The 21,544-nt window shown below is 38.8% G+C and overlaps 1 protein-coding gene across 1 annotated transcript in view; it reads left to right on the plus strand.

Annotated features, from left to right (window-relative positions):
• The first annotated feature begins 449 nt into the window (after positions 1–449).
• The window catches only part of LOC139734863 (DNA-directed RNA polymerase I subunit RPA1-like), an 83,327-nt gene continuing 62,232 nt past the window's right edge, over positions 450–21,544 (plus strand). Inside the window, exons 1-14 of the mRNA XM_071645644.1 lie at positions 450–552; positions 4,121–4,370; positions 6,657–6,784; positions 7,288–7,513; positions 8,004–8,270; positions 9,253–9,380; positions 11,133–11,351; positions 12,071–12,211; positions 12,964–13,184; positions 15,571–15,703; positions 16,188–16,271; positions 18,094–18,232; positions 19,895–20,009; positions 20,527–20,719. Of these exons, the coding sequence (XP_071501745.1) occupies positions 4,208–4,370; positions 6,657–6,784; positions 7,288–7,513; positions 8,004–8,270; positions 9,253–9,380; positions 11,133–11,351; positions 12,071–12,211; positions 12,964–13,184; positions 15,571–15,703; positions 16,188–16,271; positions 18,094–18,232; positions 19,895–20,009; positions 20,527–20,719 (2,157 nt within the window). The 5' untranslated portion in view covers positions 450–552; positions 4,121–4,207. The remainder of the gene's footprint in view (positions 553–4,120; positions 4,371–6,656; positions 6,785–7,287; positions 7,514–8,003; positions 8,271–9,252; positions 9,381–11,132; positions 11,352–12,070; positions 12,212–12,963; positions 13,185–15,570; positions 15,704–16,187; positions 16,272–18,093; positions 18,233–19,894; positions 20,010–20,526; positions 20,720–21,544) is intronic.

Raw genomic sequence — 21,544 nt, forward strand, 5'->3', positions numbered from 1 at the left:
AAAAAACACTCTGGTCAGTGAGATCAGTGGTTTGAAAAACCTGATTAAGTTTTTTCCCCCTACTTTTGCAACATATGGCGTTCCATAGGCAACCAAACAAAACAGAATTTCAGAGCAGATCCATTATCTCGTGTTCCGTTTTCAGTTGGAAATAGGATATTGAGATTTTATTCATTTTCCCGTTGAAATAGCCGGCATGCCAAATAGCCGACGGGTGACGGGATTTCCACGCAATATTTGATTTTCCGTCACCAGTTGTCGACCGGTCACTGAATGGTACTTTAATACCCTGTTTCCACCCACTGCACCATGTACCTGTACGTAAAATTGTAGTCAAGTTTGACTGAACATACAGCGCCAAAAAACCCAACAACAACAACAAACTGCACCACACATGCTGCATGCTTGTCAATTGCACGTGCTTGCCTAGCATGCACATCGCCGCCTGGCCTGGCCCCTGCACTCACTGGCATGTAATTGGACTGAATGGAAGTTAGAGTTAAATTAGTTGTTTCATGTCCACGAATCCTGAAGTGGTTGTTTGTTGAGAAAGTAAGTGTTTTCCTACAGCCTCTATTTGTTTGATTCGTTATTGGTGTGTCACAATTGTTGAACTTCGCTCTATCACAAGAGACAGTGGTAGTTGCTGCATTTACAACGTTGCCCCACACCTTCATTTTCGTGTATCCAGTGTACAACCACATGTACACGCGCATATTATACTGTTACTTAGTGTTAAATTTTACTGTTAGTACCATCCATCCGGCCACACAAATGTGGTTGTGCTATGTAGCCGGGGTTTGGGTTTTAGTCATGGCCCGAGTCGCGGGATACAGCCACGCCACACTCGTGTGTACTGTAGATTCTACATATCCACACACACGGAGAAGCTGGACCAGAACAGAAGCCGATGAGACGCTGTGCAAAGCACGGCATCAGACAAGTGTGAAGCGGGGCATTATCCGAATATCAGTATCACATCAGAAACCACAACACAACTGCAAAACTTACAAAAATGTATACGTTACTTACGTAAAGTGCATGTTTATAGTTATACTACAGAAGGTACATAACTTATAAGTCCATACGGGCATAGAGAGCCCTCGCGATAAGTCCATCATCCCGTCCATGGAAAAAAAAAAAGGCTTTTTATTTTTACTAGCACAATCCCTGACCATTGGAGTTCATCATGTTCATCATTGCAGAATTCAAAATGGTGCATTGACCTCTGCAATTTATGCGCATGCGTGACTGGAATGCAGCGATCTCTTGCATGCGTGCGCTGCTTGACTGTAGCAGCACAGTCAACAGCGTGACCTTTAAAAATGCAGCTAGATCGCGTGAACTCCTGATTGTTCAAAATCAAAATCACCGTCAATGAAAGACAATGTACCGTTTGCACACGCTGCAAAGAATTTTTTTCGGGAAGTTGTGAATTGTGCATGTCGATATCGATAACATAGCTACGAAGTCTAATTAATGAAGATTATCTTTAATGAGTTTGAGGTGACAAAAAATGATGTCAAGTATCAAAACTCAATGTGATTGTGATATTCGCTTTGTGTTTGCTCTGTCTTGTGGGCCACCCTGGTACAGTCCTGTCATATTTCTACAGCGACTGGGCTGTGTATACAATTTAGTTAGATATTGCCGTGCATGTGGGGAATTCACCTTACCGTTAACCACATGAACACCACAAAACCAGCTTGCTTGCAAAGCGATGCGATGTTGATGAAAGTATTGTTTTCATAACTTCAAATGTTATTTTCATAAAAATACATTTTTTTCACTCCATTTTCATATTTGTTGGAAACCATGGGTTTAAAATCAATAGCCAAGTTACAATGGCCGCTAAATTAAGGGACTTCAGATTGACATTGCAAGTGCTTGTGGTAGGCCCTACATCATGGCTTTTGGTGCTAGCAATTGCTCAAGCAAGTGCCGCTCTGGAAATAACAGGCCTAGTTTTCCTTAACTTCTTAATTGCTTGATTATCTGTAAATGGTTTTAAATTTGTTCTTTTCGTCTTTTCTCTTTCTTTTTTTTGAGTGCCTGTCGGTTTTAATTGTAAATTTTCTCTCAAAGATCTACTTCCTGATTCTGACTCCACAATCAATGGCCAGCAGCGCAGCCAGTACAGTTGTGCCCCAGCACAGACCCGCGCATCAGCTGCCTTGTGTACCCTACTAGTAGTATGCAGGAGAGAATATGCATGTGTTGTGATGTTGATGTGCTCTGAGAGCAAGGCTCGCGGTGCTGCTAGCTGCGATTGCGAATACCCGTTCACATGTCTAGTTTTGCTCGCATGCAGCCCTTCGTGGAACATAAGCAGAGTAAATAAGAACCAAACAAAGGCAAAGCCTCGATACAGCCTAACGATGCATCCTGATCAATGGTATTTAAAATCTCAAATTGATTGTAATTTTGCAAATAATGTAATCGTGCAATATATCAATGTTTACAATATATTGTTTGTACATACCAGTACATTTTTCTGTATTACTATCATTGTCTACCAAATTTATTCCAAATTATCTACAGTTCGACCTCGATTATCCGGCCTCCTTTTATCCGGAAATCTCTATTATCCGGACGCGTTCACGCAGTGAAGGACTTTTTTTTTTGTCCAAAAATTGAGAAAAAAAAGTGACTTTAAAGTCAATTAAAATTTCTACAAAACTCACATGATTTACCTACTATATTCCCGACAGAACTGAGGTAAAACATGTATGATTTTCACATTGAGATACACTTTATTTTTGTGAAGAAGGGACTACAATTTTGTGCAGGCTAGCATACAGTTGTAGATTACACCACCGTTGTGGGGTACGCAACCTGCCTAGCTGCCAGTGCACTGGGATGGCAGCTACAATTGTATAATTATACATTAACATTGTGTCTCCCATATCCGGCCAATTCGCTTGTCCGGATGAGTGCTGGTCCCGACATGGCCGGATAATCGAGGTCGAACTGTAGTTATACTTGTAGATATTGATATAATAGCAGATTCTTTCAGAGCAACTTGAAAATGTATTCGTAGTTTGTAATAAGACACTTCATACCGTTAACATGGATGATGTTTGAGGAGCTATGACAATTCCTTGTAGCTGCCATTGTGTACTATTTGCAATCTTCTAAATGTTTTGGAATTTAAGCAAAATAATGAGCTCTAGTATAATACAATGACAGCATATGAGACCCATTTACAGTGCAGGGCTGGGCCAAGCCTGGCCTGAATCGTGGTACCCCCCCCCCCCACCCCCCCACCCCCCCCCCCCCCCCCCATTCTGTGCATTTACATCACTTAGCAGACTCAGCCCAGGCTAAATTCAAACTTTTCATTGTTTTGTCATAGTGGTGCTCTTCATGTAAACAAACAATTATTTGGGAGCCATTGGGGGTCACAGTGCAGAGGTGCTGGTGTGGGCAATTTGCAGTGAACAAAGGACTACAGTGTTTATACACAGTGAACTTTTGAACATCACACTAACAGCTGCCCATTCCTTACTGGTTATCTATTTTCACAAGAACAAGAATATGCATGAGGAAAAACAAAACAGTGTATTACACTCTACTGTCAAGATGATTTGATGATAACAAAGATTCAAACACAAGTTTGGAAATTAAGGCAGACAAATTCTACCTCTCCTCAAATAGTGATGATGATAATGATGAGTAGCGTACACTATAGTACCAAAATTTTTTGTACTAAACCCAGGATTACAACATTATATTCTAGGATGTCACAATCATTCTCATCCTTGCAGACTTCCAGGGTCGCAATTTGGTACCCCATTTTGCCCAGCTTGAGTTCACAGTGAGAAAGGCCTGGCCAAGCTTAGACCGGGCCCTTGCAGAGACTACCTCTGGTACCACATTTAGCCTCTTGAGCATTTACAGTGAAATAAAGGCCGGACTCAGATTTTCACTGTATATCGGGTCTGATGATCATGCTCGTATGAAAGCATTTTTTTTTTTTTCAACTTTCCTGTACTAAGAGCATACAGTGATGAGATATAATACCTACAAACAAATGAGACATGAATCTGTTTTAATCCAATCAAACATTTGGAGTGTTGTTGACACGTTGTATGCTACCATATTTTTCTGTTTAATTCAGATATGACGCTGTGAGGTAGTTGAGCAACCAAAGAGAGTATCGCTAGCTCATCAGACTGCTGTTTTCCGCTGAGGGGCTTAGCTGACGATGTCTGTCCGTGAGATTCCCAGCAAACGGCTTGACTCCGTGTCATTCAGTACCTACAGCTGCAATGAGCTGAGACACCTTAGTGTCAAGGAGTTGACGAACCCCCGTGCCTTTGATGACCTAGGCCATCCCACTTTTGGAGGCCTCTATGATCCCCACCTAGGTGAGTGTGCTTCACCGTTGACTTTAGCTTCGAGCTTTTATGTAGAGAAGTGCCATCCCATCAGCATATTTCATGTGTTCGCAGTGAAAAGTCAGTATCAAAGTCACAAGAGCTTGACTCCTGTTGTGTGTTAAAGTAGGTAAGAGGAAAGGAAAGAGGCAAAAGCTAAATACTTCAAAGGTGCTATTTCATTTTACTTCAATTAAGTTTTCCACACAAGTTATATTTTTGTGACATACACTGTACCTCTGCAGATCAATGAATAGTAGCCAATATTAAAAAAATCATGTGTACATACAAACAGAAATTGAGATGAGAATTCAAGTTAATGCATTTACATCATTCTAGAGTCTGTCATATTCATATATGAAATTTTACAAAAGTTTTGTGACTTGTACCACGTATGATTGCAGGCCTGCATTTTTTTATTTGTCATGCTGCAATAGTATTCTGATAATTTGACTCAGAAGTTTGATGTTTTGAGGGATAACTTTATTATACCCCTGCCACACGTAGTGTGAAGGGGGTATGTAGGAATCACTGTGATGTTGGTCGGTCGGGTGGGCGGGCGGTCGGTTGGTGGGTCGGGCGGTCTGTCGGTCTGTTGCAAAATCTTGCGTCGCGAACTCCTACAGTTTTGAAGCAATTTAAGTGAAACTTAGGGTAAATGATGATATTGAGGTATAGATGTGCAAAACATGTTTTTTTGTGTTTGTCAGACAATGCGTTGCCATGGTAACCATAATTTTACCAAAACCTTGTGGATTGAATAACTTCCATAGTATTCAAGCAATCAATTTCAAAATTGGTATCTATGATGATCTATAGTGTACACTCTTTGTGTTTGTACTTGACAAAGCATTGCCATGGTAACCGCATGTTTTCTTCGAAATCTTGTGGAGTGAACAACTTCCACAGTTTTGAAGCAATTGAAATCAAATTTGGTAGGCATTATGGCCTTGAGGCATAGATGTGACACACATCATTTTTGTGTTTGTCGGACAAAGCGTTGCCATGGTAACCATAATTTTACCAAAGCCTTGTGGATTGAATAACTTCCACATCATTCTAGCAATTAAGGTCAAATTTAGTATGTATGATGATCGGGAGGTGTACAACCGTAGTTATGCAAGACACCAATGTGTTAATATAAGAAAGATGTGTCGCGATGGTAACCGCTCATTTTTGTATCAAATTGAACCATTTAATCTATGAAGGTGAAACTTGGTGTGTATGATACTCTCTTTAAGTGTAGTTTTGCAAAATGTCCTTTGTATTTGTATCGGACAATGCGTCGCCGTGGCAACCGCATTTTTTTTTTAAATCCTGTGGAGTGAACTTCTTCCACAGTTTTCAAGCAATTGAAACCAAATTTGGTAGGCATTATGGCCCTGATGTATAGATGTGGAACACATAATTTTTGTGTTTGTCACACAAACCGTTGCCATGATAACCACAATTTTACCAAAACCTTGCAGATTGAATAACTTTTCCGTCATTCAAGCAATTAAAGTCAAATTTAGTATTTATCATGATCTAGAATTGTAGTTTTGCAAGACACCAATGTGGTAGTTTAAGGAAAATGTGTTGCCATGGTAACCACTCATTTTTGTATCAAAATAAACCATTCAAACTATGAAGGTCAAATTTGGTGTGTATGATGGTCTTTAAGTGTAGTTATGCAAAATGTCCCTTGTGTTTGTATCAGACAATGCATTGCCATGGTAACCACACTTTTTACCCAAACCTTGTGGAAAATCTGTTTCCAATTCGACAAGTGCACAAACTTGGTATTAACGTCATTGCAGAGACTCCAACCCCAAGCACCTTCTAATCGGGAGATTCTCTCGCCTGAAACCCCTAGCAAATGGGAGAATCCAATTCACGAGCACAAAGCGCGAAGTTCCTTGCGGCCGGGGTCTAGATGCTCTCTCGTGCTATCTAAGGCTTATTTTTTAACATATATACAATGATATTAAGTAAGAAATCATTTCAAGCAGGAGACACAGAGCCAGGGCGGGAGAAATTCAATCTCAAGCGGGAGAACAAGAGATTTTGCAAAAATGGGCTCTCGGCGGGAGATCTCCCGTCGAAAATGGGAGAGTTGGAGTCTCTGCCATTGCCCTCATGACATCACATACTATAAAGCAACACTAGGGGCGGGGGTATTAATCACCTTCAGTGATAATTCTAGTTGTAGTTGGAAGCATACTGTAATGGAAATAGTGACCATAATATAAGATTGCCAATACAAGTCATTATGATCTCTTTCTCACATTTTAATAGGACCAAGTGACCGTGACGAACTGTGTGGAACATGCAGCCTAAGGCAGCTGCACTGTCCAGGTCACATGGGTCATGTGACCCTACCACTTCCTGTCTTCAACCCCCTCTTTTTCCCTCTAGTTCAGCAGGTGAGCCAATTTGAGTGGAAACTGTGATACTTGCTGGATGATTTGACAGAGTATGTCTCTTCTTTCAGTAGCTGCAAACTTTGCAATGATATAAAGATATGTGGTTGTTTTCACGAGTGAGAAATTGTGTATTAAAAAAAAAAAAGAGAGAGAGAAGAATAGATAATCATATGCAAATGTCCTGAGTGCGGTAAAAAGAGCATATTTACTCTTTCCCTCCTAGTGTGTGCATCCCTGTTGCACAAAGGACTATCTGCATGCAGTGCATACTTGTTCTGCTGTTGATAGTGAAATGCCAGTATGGATTATGATTTTTGTAGCAAAATTATTCTTTAGAAAGGTACCTTTTGTATTATGAAATAATGCTCTACAAACTTCACTGCAGTGAATATCATTTCTACTCACAACATGGGCTTGTGGAGTATGGACAGATGGGTAAATGCATATTGAAGCAGGCCGAGAGTGCAGTATTTGATTGAGTTCTATGTTGTTGTTGTTTTCAGCTGTTAAGAGGGAGCTGTCTGAAATGTCACCATCTCATGGCCCCAAGGTGGACGCTCCGTCTGGTTGTCCAGCAGCTACGTTGCCTTGACAACGGTCTCCTAGGTAGTGTGCGAGACCTGACAGAGATAGCCCAGCAGGTCATTGCGCAGTCTGAAGCTGATGACGAATCGCTGGCTGATGATATTGATGCCAAACTGTTGGAATACATGACTGATGCTCTGAAAGGTGAAGACTTAAAAAAAAAAATAAAATAACCTTACAGTGGAGCAGATTTTTTGTATCCTAATATTCCACAGAAATGTATTTGTGTTGTCAGTTCCTAGCTGACATGTATATATATTTGTATGATATATGTTACGGCTATGTCACTGTACACAGAGCCAAATATCATTCCTTCACATGGTTCTTATTTTCCCAAAATACAATCCATGTTACACGTTGTGTAGTTTAACAGTGTTATGGATTTGGTTGACCACACTATTAAACGAGCAAAATTGAGAAAGAAGGTTATTTAGCACATTTGTGTGAATACAACTGTTATACAGTTTGTTGCAGTAGCTCAAGGAGGTTAGAAAGACATTCTTTCTGGCATTGGTTTACAACTAGCAGCTTAGACAGAACATTCTGATTAACAGTCAAGTATGATCTCACATCAAAGAGTCTAGTTACGCAAATTATGAAAAGAACTGTTGAATTTTTATGCCCTCTGTATCAGAGCAAGCATCTCGACATATGACAGCTCAGCAAGCACGTCACATCCAAGACAGCCGCCGGCACGTCATCCAGGATTTCATTCGGCATTACGTGGCCTCCAGAGGGCGCAAGTGTGCCTTGTGCCAGACCCCGGTACGTGAGATCCGCCCCCAGCACAATAGTGTGATTCTAACCAAGGCTAGTGCCGGCCCAGGGCAGGGACTACAGACTGTCTTCCTGTCACCCCAGGAGGCTCGCAACCACCTACGTCAGCTGATGGCCAATGATGGTGAGTGTTTGGCCTCCCCCTCTGAAATGCAGGCCTTTGGTAGGAAGATAGTACTCTTTGTTTTAAAGGAAACCAAAATCCAAATACAAATGTGAATTGAGTGAAAGCAGCAATATTAGTAGAACTCATCAATATTAGTAGAACTCATCAATGAAAGTTTCAGGAAATCAGACAATTAATTAGAGAATTTCAAGAAGGCTGATTGCACTGTTGTGTATCAAAGGAAATCAAAATACAAATACAAATGTGATTGAGCGAAAGCAGCAATGTTAGTGGAACTCATCAATGAAAGTTTCAGGAGATCAGACAGTTCATTAGAGAATTTCAAGGAGACTGCTACACTTTGTGAGGTTATTTTTGACAACATTTTAAAGAAAATGTAAGGAGAATTCCATAAAATTCTCATTTTCCATGAATAATACATAATACATTGACTTGTTACTGGCATATGTAAGGGGTGATGTCATTCCTTGTACTTTCTGAAAGAGGTTACTCAAATGCTGATAGATTGTCCAATTTTCCTCGCATTTTCACTGACCCTATTCTCCTATATAGCATTCCTGCTTTTACTCAGTCCACGTTCATATTTGGGCTTGTTTCCTTCAATGCATGACTCTGAAGGTGCAAATGAGAGAGAAATTTTAAGAATGCTGAGTCTGCCCTTGAAATGCAGAATATCACAAAAGTTTGGAAGCTTTAGGCTTTTGTTTTGTTTTGTTTTCTTTTTTTTGGTGGTGGTGGTGGTGGATGTTTGGGTCTTCAGAGAGCATGATTGTACAATTTGTCAACAATTTTTATACTTTAAGTACCATATGGTTCACTTGTATGTGACAGCATGCTGTTACATTAGATATGCAGAAAAACATTACTACATTTAGAATGTACATGGTATTCATAGGGTGTTTTCCAGCTTTTGCTAGTGCAAAATATAGTATATGTTTGTTAAAATTTTGATTAGTGTAAATCTTACCACCATTTCCAGGTCGAGTTTTGCGCCACATTTTTGGAGTCCTAAATGTACCAAGTTCCGGCAGTGATGGGAACTCGGTTTCAGCCATTGACCAGTTCTTCCTGGAAGCTCTGCCTGTCATCCCCTCAAAGTTCAGACCTGTAAGTCAAACGGAGGAAAATCAAAACAATTCTGTTCCCAAATGATTATTGTGGCTTTTGTCTAATCACAACTTTAAAGGGATGGTATCGTTCTGGTTGAGATGAGAAGTTAGAGTTCAACTTTCTGCAATATGATTAGAAACAACTTATATGAAATATTAAAGATCATGGGATTCTAAGAGGAATTAACAGTTTATTTGATGAAAGTTTGTTGTGAATTGGCTGAAATATCCACAATCATCCTAGTAAAAGATATGCTCCAACTTTTATTAGTACTTCTTCTTTTCTCTTTTTTTTGGTTATCTCAGCCATTTCAAAACCAATTTTCATCAAATAAATTGAATTCCTCTTAGAATGGATACTCTTTGATATTTCAATGGTATATGTATATTAGTGGTTTCTAATTTTCTCATGAAAAGTTTGAAGGTGCATGGTCCCGGTGTTTTAGTCAAATGCGTACGCGGGCGCACAACGCAAGTTTCCTATAGAGACCTACGCTATAGACTCCTCTTTGGCGCTTACGCTGTGGCCCACTTCCCCGAGTCCAAAAAAGTCTGATCCACTGTAGTCAATGGTCCGATCACAGTTCGGCTCATGATTCAGCTGGGGGGGATGACCACTTTAGCAAACTTCTTTTGTGATGTCATAATAGCAAGAATAATGCACGCACCCTAGCATTACTACAGACTGCGCGATGCGCAGAGAAAACAACGAAGGCAACGGTACTTAGCAACACCTACGCACTTTACTCTTGATGACAGCTCAACTTTGGTAATCTTCGTATCAATGCTAACGGTGATCGGCAGTATCATCGACAGCGCCCTTTACACTACCGGGACTATGCACCTTTAATAATCTCTATCATAACCAAAAACTATTCCGTCCCTTTAAAGGGTTATTATTTAGTAAAATGTCTTGTCACTGTAGAATTGTCTACATGTTAATATCTTTGTAGGAAAAAAAAGAAGATGTGCTCCAGGAGGAAAAAATAGTGAATAATATAGATCAGAGTAACAACAGCAAGAGAGATATCAAGAAAAACAGAATGCAAATGGGTAACAAAGAATGCTCAGGTGAGAATAAGCAGCAAAAGATATAAAGAATACAGACAATGAGTTACAAAACAAAACAAAATACTTTCTTTATAAATATTTGTTGGATTTGATTTTCTCTTTGTGGAGCCTAGAGACCTATGGTTTATAGACATTTTTTTTTTCTTTATGTTTTTGATTTTTCATCTGTAGTTCATGTACATTAATTCAAGTTACCAGAAATGCAGATTGCAAGCTATAAGAAAGTATTCCTGCCCTTCTGGGTTTTAAGCTTATAGCATACTTGCCAACCAATAAGAATTTATCAGATTCAGTAAGATTTTTTACATTAAAAATAGCCAAATAAGATTTTCTGTCAGAGAAATAAGATTTTTAAAAAATATTTAGATATACCTTTCATGTGTATTTTCTGAACATTTGACTGAAAGTAAGATTTTTAACTTCAGTTTGCATATAAAATAAGATTTTTTCAATCCACGAGTAGGATACTTCAACTTGAAATTTTGGCAGGTATGTCATAGTTATGATTTTTAACTCCTTTTTAGAATACGAAATCTAAAATCTTACACTTGTGCAGCTTTATTGACAAAACAAGCAAATGTGTGTTATGGCAGCTGGATAAGTGTTTCCTGACAATCATGTTTATGCAGTTGAAAAGATAATGCAATTGATTAGATTTGGTTTCACTTACTGCTTCCAGATTTCCAGGATGGGTGATAAAACCTTTGAGAATCCCCAGACAGCCAATCTGAATAAAGTATTGTCAGACTGCCACACCGTCCAACATCTCCTCAAGGTGATAGGACATGCCACCAGTCAGGGGGAGGCCAGCGCTGGAGAGCAGCTTGTCAAGCTGGAAGACGTTCCCAGGACAAGAGACAACAAGAAGCAGTCAGGGAACAAAGAGAATATTGATCAGGTAGCTTTTCATTTCATGGATTGTTTGCTTGTTTGTTCGGGTGTTTGTTTGTTTGTTTGTTTGTTTGTTTTGGTTTTTTTGCATGTAAACAACCAGTTGCAGGAAATTGTTGTCAATCTTTTGTTACACAATCCAGTGATGGCATTTCCACATTCTCAGTGCATGTCTTGTAATAGGCATTGTCCTGTGTCAGTGTGCCACCATCATCTTCCATAGATTATACACACAAGTAACTTGTAAGGCAGCAGTGTACGAGTATGTGTTTACTCCCATAATTTCTAAGCATTATGTTGTTGTATTCATTGCGAAATACCTAAAGTTGCTTTCTCTATGTCATAGCCTGAGACATTGCTCACTAAAAGCCTGGAACACAAACTCATTTGTTTATATCATTCACATTGAATTATGTCCATCACAGAATCTGTGCCATTAAATGAGCACAAATTACTCCTTACCACCAATTATGTTGTTCTTATTTCCAAACATATTCTTTGAGAATTTTATGAAGCACTTACAACAGTTGCATTTATTGCATGTTGCACAGTAGGCAAACATTGGGTTTTCTCTGCTCTAGTGAGCCTGTGATCCACACATTGTACAACTGTCTGTGCACATAGGTTGTTGTTTTGGTAGTTGTCACATGTCATTGTCAGTTGTAGAATAGCTGCATCTAGTGTTGTGTGCACTACCCATTGTTTGTCTTTATGATGTGTTATCAGAGTGTGCTGAGCTCCATCCCAGGTAAGACTCTTCCAGAGAAGCTCCAGAATGCGTGGACCAACCTACAGACCCATGTCAACTGTGTGGTGGACAGTGACCTGGACAGACTCTCCACAGAGAAGTTCCCTGGGATTAAACAGGTATTGTTGTAACTTCAAGAAAGATTTGTGTTTGCACCATGCTACCATTTTAGTTGTGTTCTACATCAAATAAAAACTTGACTCAATGTTAAACCATGATCAGAGATGCTAACTGCTACGTTTTGGAGGCAATATTTTGTACTGGTTTTTGCCACAAATCATGTTTCATGGAAAATAATGTTTTTCCCAAAATTGTGTTACTACACATGTACAGTGCAGGAAGATGAAAATACTGTTTTTCCACAAAACCTTCACCTGTGAACAGCTCTATTGCTGTTTGCAAGGCTAATGTAATTGGTCACCTTGTCCATATGATATGGGCTGAAAGGCAATAAAGCCACAAGGAGCATTGCCAGAAGTTGCAATCAATTTGTAAATCCCTAAAATTAATCAAAAGTCTTGTGATTAATATGCAATTTGCCATTGATTGCAATTCTTCTTTTTTGTCTTTTTTTTTTTTTTGCAATACCCCCAAAGTCTGGTAAGTGCTTGAAGGAAATAGGACTCATGTACATGTATTGTGTAAAATCAACTATCCTAGCCCTGACAAATGTAACATCATAATTGGCAAAATTCACAATATTCTCATACATAATTGTGGGTATTGAGAGAGGATGCATCAGAGATCACTTGTTTGTTCAATAAAGCATCAAGCTGGTGTAATAACAATACAGTACATTTGTATCTTTATCTCATAATTCAAAGTATGTGACCACAATCCAATGCTTTCTTCAACTCATCCTGCCCTGCAGCTGTTAGAGAGAAAAGAAGGTCTCTTTCGCAAGCACATGATGGGGAAGCGAGTGAACTATGCTGCCCGATCGGTCATCTCACCTGACCCCTACATCAACACCGATGAGATTGGCATTCCGGAGGTGATTGCTAAGCGACTGACCTACCCTCAGCCGGTCACTGACTGGAATGTCCAGCAGCTGAGACGGATGGTCATGAATGGACCAGATGCTCACCCAGGGTGAGGAACTTTCATTGATGTCTGCCACCTCTCATTAATGAAGCAACTATCACCTACTGGCTGTGAAAACAGTACTGATTTTTATTCTAACATATTGCTAGTCTGTACAAGTGCGATTATTTTGCAGATAGTGTCTTTTTTTTTAAAGGTGTAAAAACACTCCTAGTGGGAGTTATATTTTCCAAGAAAATGATATATATTACCTAAAATGCACAGCACTGAGGAAAAATATTGTCTTTGAGGTGAAATATAACTCTCAAGAGACTGTCAACTTAGGAAGCTTTGATAGACAAGGGAATATTATGGTCTATATATGTAGTACACATCTGTGCTTGCTATCCCTGTCAGCAGCCAATTAAATTCTGGAATTATATCACCTGAAATGATGTCACTGCTCACAATATAACTATTTCAATCCTCCATGCAAAAGTCACAGTGTTTATAAAGACCATACTGTAGCCACACAACATAGGCCTACAATAAAAACGTCTGGGTCTAGACCTACGTTTGTTGATCTGACAGGAAATGAGATCAAAAGAATTTCTACTTACCAGAATAGAATCAGATCTCATGTCCAACACTGAATGAAAAATTAGAACTCAAACGTGAACAATCTTTGCTCCTTGGAGTAACATATTGACAGTTTGGCTGCAACACAGGAACATATTTAGTCTAAATAGGCCAGAGACATAGCCTATTCATTATAAATGTTCACAAAACAGCCATGAAAGTGGAAATTTGTATTGACTGTGTTTTTTGAGGTGATCGTAATGGGAGAATTAGTTATGTCTTACAATATGGCTGGTAATTTTTACAATATCGTTGATGAGATCTTCAACGCGACTGTCACTCTTTGGTTCGTTTGTCAAGCTAACAGCTACATGTGCTGAAGGCTATGGGTTGGACAAAGACCTGTCATCCAGCTTTGCTAGGTCCAGGTTGTGGATCTACAGGATGAATTTCTAGATCTTCTTCATTTGTTGGCCTCACACTGAGGGCTGAAGACATGGCATCAGACATATCTTCCTTTTGGGCACCACTGGTGCAGCTGTGATATTTAACACTGGTTTCAGATTGATGTCCAGAAACTGCCATGATTTGTGTGGTTGGGAAGCCGGCATGATCCAGGGTTGTCACACTTGTAGCTCTCAGGCAGTGGTTTGTGTTACTTTCTACATCAATCCTTTTTGGATATGATCTTTGTGAACTCTCCCAGCTGATTCTTTCCTATTGGCATGTTAACATACCACTGAGGATCATCTTTAGTAACCTGTGGCCTTGGTCTGTGTCACATCCATGGACAAAGAGGGTGGAGCTTATTCTTGTATTTCGTCAAATTACTCACTGGGCATCTTGGGTGTCGTGGTATCTCAAACATTAGTCCAGCTTGTGAGTGCTCATCATCATGATTTTTGTCAGTTTATCTCTAAAAGTAGCGGTGACCACTTTTTTCCATGTGCAGCTCAAAATAATCTGGTGTCATTTCTCATAATACGTTCTCTCATCCACAGTTGGCAAAATAAATCATGACTTCGCTGTAACCCTTCCACAGTATTCAAATCCAGGCTCTGCTAAAAGTGTTCCATGTCACTTGGGTGCTTTGATGGGTGTCGTTTGACATTACCCTTTCTACTTTTCTTCAATTTTTCCAAGAAGGCTTTGAAGATCTTGTTACAACCCTTGAATTCATTGACTTTCACAATGTCAACATTGGGAGTGGTTTGGAAGTGCCTGTGCAGACCATAGCAAATCACTTGCAGTGAGTCGTTTTCTTACAGTACAACTCAGCAGCCTTATTGCGAGCTCCTGCATAAAACCTTGACAGCAGACTATCTCTTGACAGCAGACTATATAACTCCATGTCGCTCATGTTTTCAACATCTCCAACATTGCATGCTGAACAGTTATCCATGAAGATAGACACTGCACACTTGATTGGTCTCTTTTTGCTTTGCTGTCTGCTTCCTCTTAGAGACTGCTCCAAATCCTCCACATCCAACATTTCGAATCTTGGAGATTCTCGTACTTGCCATGTTGAAATATTCCAACACACTTGTGCTGCACGTATCTATGATGTGAGTAGTGAACGTAACCAATAGCCTAGTAACGTCATTGGAAAATCAAATCGGAAGTGAATTTAGGTGTGGGCTGCAGACAATAACGTGTACAGTATTGTGTGCAAAAGTCGCGGAGGGGTTACGTTTTCTATCTGAGGGTTTTGCCTTTCTATCATTTGACCTTTAGGTCAAGTGATAGAAAGTCAAAACCGTGAGGCAATGATAGCCGGAACGGCACAATGTCACATGATATACTTTTGATCAGTCAGTGATAAGAATCTTGATTATGAGGTATATAATGTCTGTGCTGTCATATTTACTTGCTGCAGAGCTGTGCTGGTTGAAAATGAGACCGGATCAATGACCAGACTAAGTGCCGTCAACCAAGCCCATAGAGAGTCAGTCGCCAAATGCCTCCTGACACCAAGTAACCTTGGCAACAACATCACAGGATCCAAAAAGGTATCTTTCCTTATAAATGGGATCGTCTATTTCTTCTTACATATTTTTTGTTAGCAAATGAGAATAACAGTACACTTGTATAGTACATTTAATAGTTACTTGTTTAATTTGCAGTACACAGTCGATTTTTCATATTTCAAGTTAGCTTTGAGAGATAAAATTGTAATATTTGTATAACATTCCATTTCCACATTGTATCTGGTGTATTTTTCTGATGGTAGCTTTTCTGTTCATATATCTTTTAAGTAAATCACTAAACAGTGGTTTTGATTTATCCCAATATCATATTGTGTTTGGGTTTGTAAAAGTGTATGTGTCATTCCATTTAACCATTAAATTCAGTCCTGGTAGACTGTAGAGATCAAGTTTGTTTGGGTTGGGTTTTTTTGTTTGTTTTTGTTTTTGTTTTGTCGTGATGTAGTACTTCGTAATCTGGGTAGGCACGAATAAAGTGAGTGGAATCTTTGTCTCTTTGTCTATGCAGGTCCATAGACATCTACAGACAGGTGATATAGTGCTGCTGAACAGACAGCCAACTCTTCACAAACCAGGCATCATGGCACACAAGGTATGCCCCTTTGTAGAGAAGCATTTATAGCAGGATACAATGTACTGTACTTGCTCTGTTGCTTTTTCCTTACACAGAGTTGTACTCCTTCCATACCATCACATTGTCTTTCAAAGACTCTTTTGTTTTATGAAGTTTTTATGAGCATGTCTTTTCCATGTTGTGTTTACATGTGCTTCTGAGTGCATACTCCAGGTTTCATATCATTGTTGACACAGATGTGATTTGCATGGGTTGCAAGGTACTGCTAAAGATTTAGAGCCAAGCAGTCACCTAAATGCACGGATGACGCATCTCTGAATGAGTTATTAATGTCTTTTTACAGGGCTTAGTGTACTGTAAGAGAGCCTTTATTACCTCCGCCAAGGGAGGAGGTTATGTTTTCGTTACCGTTTGTTTGTTTGTTAGTTAGTTCGTTAGTTTGTCCGTGTGCAAAATAACTAAAAAAATGGTGAACGGATTGGAATGAAACTTGCAGGAAAGGTTGAGAATGACACAAGTAACAAATGATTAACTTTTGGTAGTGATCCGAGAATTTGGGGGGAATTTATGGAGGATTTGTGATATTTTGGCAGGTAGGGTCAATGAACTTGGGAGTTCAGGCTGCGCGTATTTGAGGTTTGCATACGCACACTAAAGTACGTGCTCTAGTTTCTGCTAGGGCGAGGCGCGCCGTGCAGCTGAGGGTTTATGACGTAACAAAGGCTTCTATATTTGGAAATCGGGCAATTTTTCAGCATGTAGACCTATGGGTGGAAATCACTGATCTCTATGGAAGAGCCCAAAGAGCTTTTCCCCAGTGGTAGAGAAAAGAAAAAATCTCTGGGAAGAGCAAGATCATCGGTGGAAAGTAACTGCTTGGCAGAGGTCTGCGCTCTCAAAGTGCTTTTCTGGTTCTTAGAATTCCGCTAGTGAAATATTATTATGATTAAAGACTCTAAGTGCTACAGATGAATGGCCATTATGGCTTTATTCATCTTGAACCTGCATTGACAGATTCAGAGATATTTTTAGTGTGCAGTAGTTTGTTTATATATTTGCTTTCTATGGAGACTTGTTATGGTACATACATTAACATTTTAAGTACTTTCGGTCTAGATCACGTAGGCAAATCAGTGCAAAGCAGATTAAAGGACAAGTTCACCTTCATAGACAAGTGGGTTGAGTGAATGCAGCAATATTAGTAGAACACATCAGTGAGAGTTTGAGCAAAATCGGACAATCTGTTACAAAGTTATGAATTGTTGAAGTTTCTGCTCAGTCACGGCTGGATGTAAAGAGTACTATAGCTTGTGATGTCACATGAGTACAACGACATATGTAAAGAAAGAATAAAGAAAATTCAGCATATTTCCCTTTTTCTCGCAAACAAAAGAACACTTGACTTCTCTCTTTCAGAAGGCAGGGGGAATAATATTACCCTTAACATACGTCAGTAGCAAGTCGAAGAAATGTGCACTTTATTCAAAAAGTAAAGTTTTGTGAAATTCTCTTTTTATTTTCCTTATATAGTTGTACACATGTGACACCATACCCTGTAGTAGTCTTCTCTTCCAGCAGTGACTGCGCAGATACTTAAAATATTCATAACTTTTGAACGGATTGTCCGATTTTCCTCAAACTTTCACTGATGTGTTCTACTAATATTGCTGCATTCTCTCAATCCTTATGTATATGAAGGTGGACTTGTCCTTTAAGTCCTTCTAGGCGCTATGCATGGCATTTTCTAAAGGGATTCATGTATTTTTCAGTAGATATCTCAGTATTACAATAAACCCCTTTCAAAGTACCAGTAACCCAAATTGTATTTATTTTTTTTTAGGTCAGAGTGCTCCCAGGAGAGAAGACGCTCCGTCTACACTACTCTTCCTGCAAGACTTACAATGCAGACTTTGATGGAGATGAGATGAATGTCCACTTCCCACAGAATGAACTAGGAAGAGCGGAAGCACTTACAATTGGTAATGTTTCCAACTTGTTACAAAATTTATATGAAGCCGTCTTTAATCTAGTTTAAAAGAAAAGTAGCTTTATCATTGCTGGCCATACCTGCTCTTTTCATGTCATTCCCACATAAACATTTCATGAACAATTATAGTAAAAAAGAAAAATTCTTTTTCATCGAGAAGTCGCAGAAATGGACTACTTTTAGATATGTGATAAATTTTGACTTCTGATGTGAAATTATGATGCCATCTAGTTTGTTACCACATACTCTTTGTATTATATTTGTGACCGTGCACCTCAAAACGAACATAAAGTCGCACACACTGATTTTGCCTGAGGACTGAAAATAAGTGAAATGGGTCAACCTAGCCGAACTTGACTTTTTCATATTTTCTGAAAGAGCGGGTCTTCTTTTACATTATGCTAAAATTTGGTATCATGAAACGGGCAGGAAAGTGTGTTTTTTTAGCAGTTTATCTCGAACATTTTTGGTAGAATAGTGTGATTAGGCGTGTCTTTAGAATCCCTTTTTCATTTCTGAAAAACCTTGTCCACACTCTTCACTTTCAACTCTAATAACTTTTGAAAGGATAGTGCTACTGCTGTGAAAGTTGACATTGATTATGGACAGAATGTGTTAATGAAGCATGCTTAATTTCAGTTTAATCTGATAATCCCTTCATTGTTGTTACTCTGGTGGTTTACTTCCTGTTTTTTGTCGCATTCATCGCACAGCCAGCATGGTTTGGTAAAGATTAAGCGCTTGAATAGACACTGTACTTCAGAGCCTCTTTTCTCAGTTCACACTTTTCCTGAGTTTGTGCTTTCTTTCCAATATTTAGATAGGTTAGGAGAGTCCATTTGATTTGAGTTATACATCATTTTAAAGCTTAAAGTCTGCTCTTTCAGAATATGGTCTTAACTAAAAATTCATGTCTGGCGACTTTTTGTTTGTTTTGAGGTGCAGGGTCACATTTACTTATGTAATTGATGTTTGATGTATTATAGTGTGTTACTTGTTTTCTCTGAAATGAGTGTGGAGTAGGCTGTCATAAATTGCAATTACTGGTATTTGTTCATTGATTGTTCATAGCCTTTGCCCATTTGAAGTTCCGATATCAAGTAGTTATATTGAATGAAATTGGGGTACATTTTTATGTACCTGAGTGGCCTTGAGTGTTCTGAACCCTACAATAGTTCTCTATTTGCCAAAAACAAACAAACAATCAAATCATTTGATTGAAAAAAAGAAGTGTCCAGATCTTGGTCTTAAGATTACATGTATTACTGTGAAGTCTATAAGTTTCCCACATTTGTATTGTGTCTGGGTGATGTCTTTGTCATGTTATTGTGATGGAATTCTTGGATTTGTTTTGTTTATATATTTGTTTGTTTGTTTGTTTGTGTAACATATTCCACACAAGGTACAATTTTTGTAATTTTCAAACCTGGCCAACTATGAAATACTGGTCATCATGCCTTCGCAAATAAAAAGATTGTTATTTCTTTTTCAAAGCAATTTGTCTTTAGAAAGAATGATTATCTGTGATATGTAAGGAGGAAATCATTCAAGTGAATGCATAGTTGTAACAATAAGTTAATTAACACTGGCATATCATCAGCTGTATACTGCTTAGCTAATTTCCATGCAAATGTGTGATTCTGGTGAATTGCAGCCAGTACCAGTCATCAGTACCTAGTCCCAAAGGATGGTACACCCCTTGGAGGTCTGATCCAGGACCACATCGTGTCTGGAGTGAGAATGACCATCAGAGGGCGCTTCTTTACCAGGTGAACCTCAGACAATCATTCCTCATCTCTACATAGTTATAAAATACCATTCACACTCTTGGTGGATCTCTGTAGAATAATCGCTGAGATATTTCTCTGACAAAGAATTACTGTACACATAATCTACATTGCAAGAGTAACATTTCACAAATTTAGACTGGTGAGGCAGTTTTGTTCTTGAGAACAAATTCAAATTTACAACAATATTTTCAGCAATATTCCCCCTATGAGGTGATATACAGGTACACTTCTTTACTGTTATTGGGAATAATATTTTTGGTGAGTTTTTAATTTTGTGAATGTAAATAGACATAGCCTATGCAGTACATTCTTCTTCTTTTTTAAATCCCTACATGTCTTGTATGAATTTGTGTTTGCAAATTGTCATTGTGTTTATTGTTTGTGTTATTATTTAAATTACAATATTTGTACTTATCATCTTACAGTTATCATGAAGAGTACTTGGGTTTTTTGAATGTTTTTGTTCATTCATTTATTTTACCATTGTTCTTTGTAGACATGAGTACCAGCAGCTGGTATTCTGTGCACTGACTGACAAGGACGGCCCTGTAAGATGTCTACCTCCATGCATCAGGAAGCCTGCCCTCTTGTGGTCTGGAAAACAGCTCATCTCCACCATCATCATTAACACCATCCCAGATGACTGCAAGCCACTTAACTTCAAAGGGAAGTCAAAGATCAATGACAAGGTAGATGCTTATTTGTCTTTACAGAGGTTCCAAGTCTCCTTCATTCTGCAGAAGGCTGTCTTGAAGATCAAATGTCGCTTGATGTCCAAACAAGAAATTATTACAGTCCCTCTTAATTGAGAGGTATATTTGCCAATGGAGATGCATGACAACACATCTATTTGTTAGGATTTTAAATTTTTGTGATATAAATGAATACATTTTTTATTCTACTGTTGGTGGCTTAGTTCTTGTTACATAGACTTATGGTGTAATTACTTAAACTGGACCACCAGTCAAAGGAAATGATTTGATAATCTGTTTTTGTTATATAACAATCTCATCGTGAATTAACAACAGAAATGAGATGAACAGTGCCAAAAAGAAAAAAAAAGTTTTGGGCCTATTTTCGTTGTCTTGCCTCAAGACTTTCGTCTATGCATAGATTAGACACTGTACCAATTTGGCAGGCCATGCAAATTGCTTATTTTATTAAAGATTGAACAATTGTGGCAATTCAAACAAATGAAAATCAAGTGAAATGTGTGGAATGCTGGCAGTACATAACTTTGGAATTGACACTGACAGTGATGAACAAAGTAAAAAGTCAGGATTCCAAAAGGTTTGTAGGCAGAGGCTACTTATGTTATTACACATGCACGTGGGGTGGATGCGACTGGGTGTATGCGGTAAAATAAAAGCAAGCAAATAATTTTGCTTGTTGTATGTGTACACTTGTACCACTAAATAATGGGTCAATTCTGCATAATTAAAAACACAATATTTATCTTACTCGGCAGAGCACAGAAACATCCACATATTGATATCCACAGTATTGATCAACGT

Source organism: Diadema antillarum, unplaced genomic scaffold, assembly GCF_040938485.1.
Source record: "Diadema antillarum isolate AM-2024a unplaced genomic scaffold, OU_Dant_1.0 seq00000550_RagTag, whole genome shotgun sequence".
Taxonomy (NCBI): Eukaryota; Metazoa; Echinodermata; class Echinoidea; order Diadematoida; family Diadematidae; genus Diadema; species Diadema antillarum.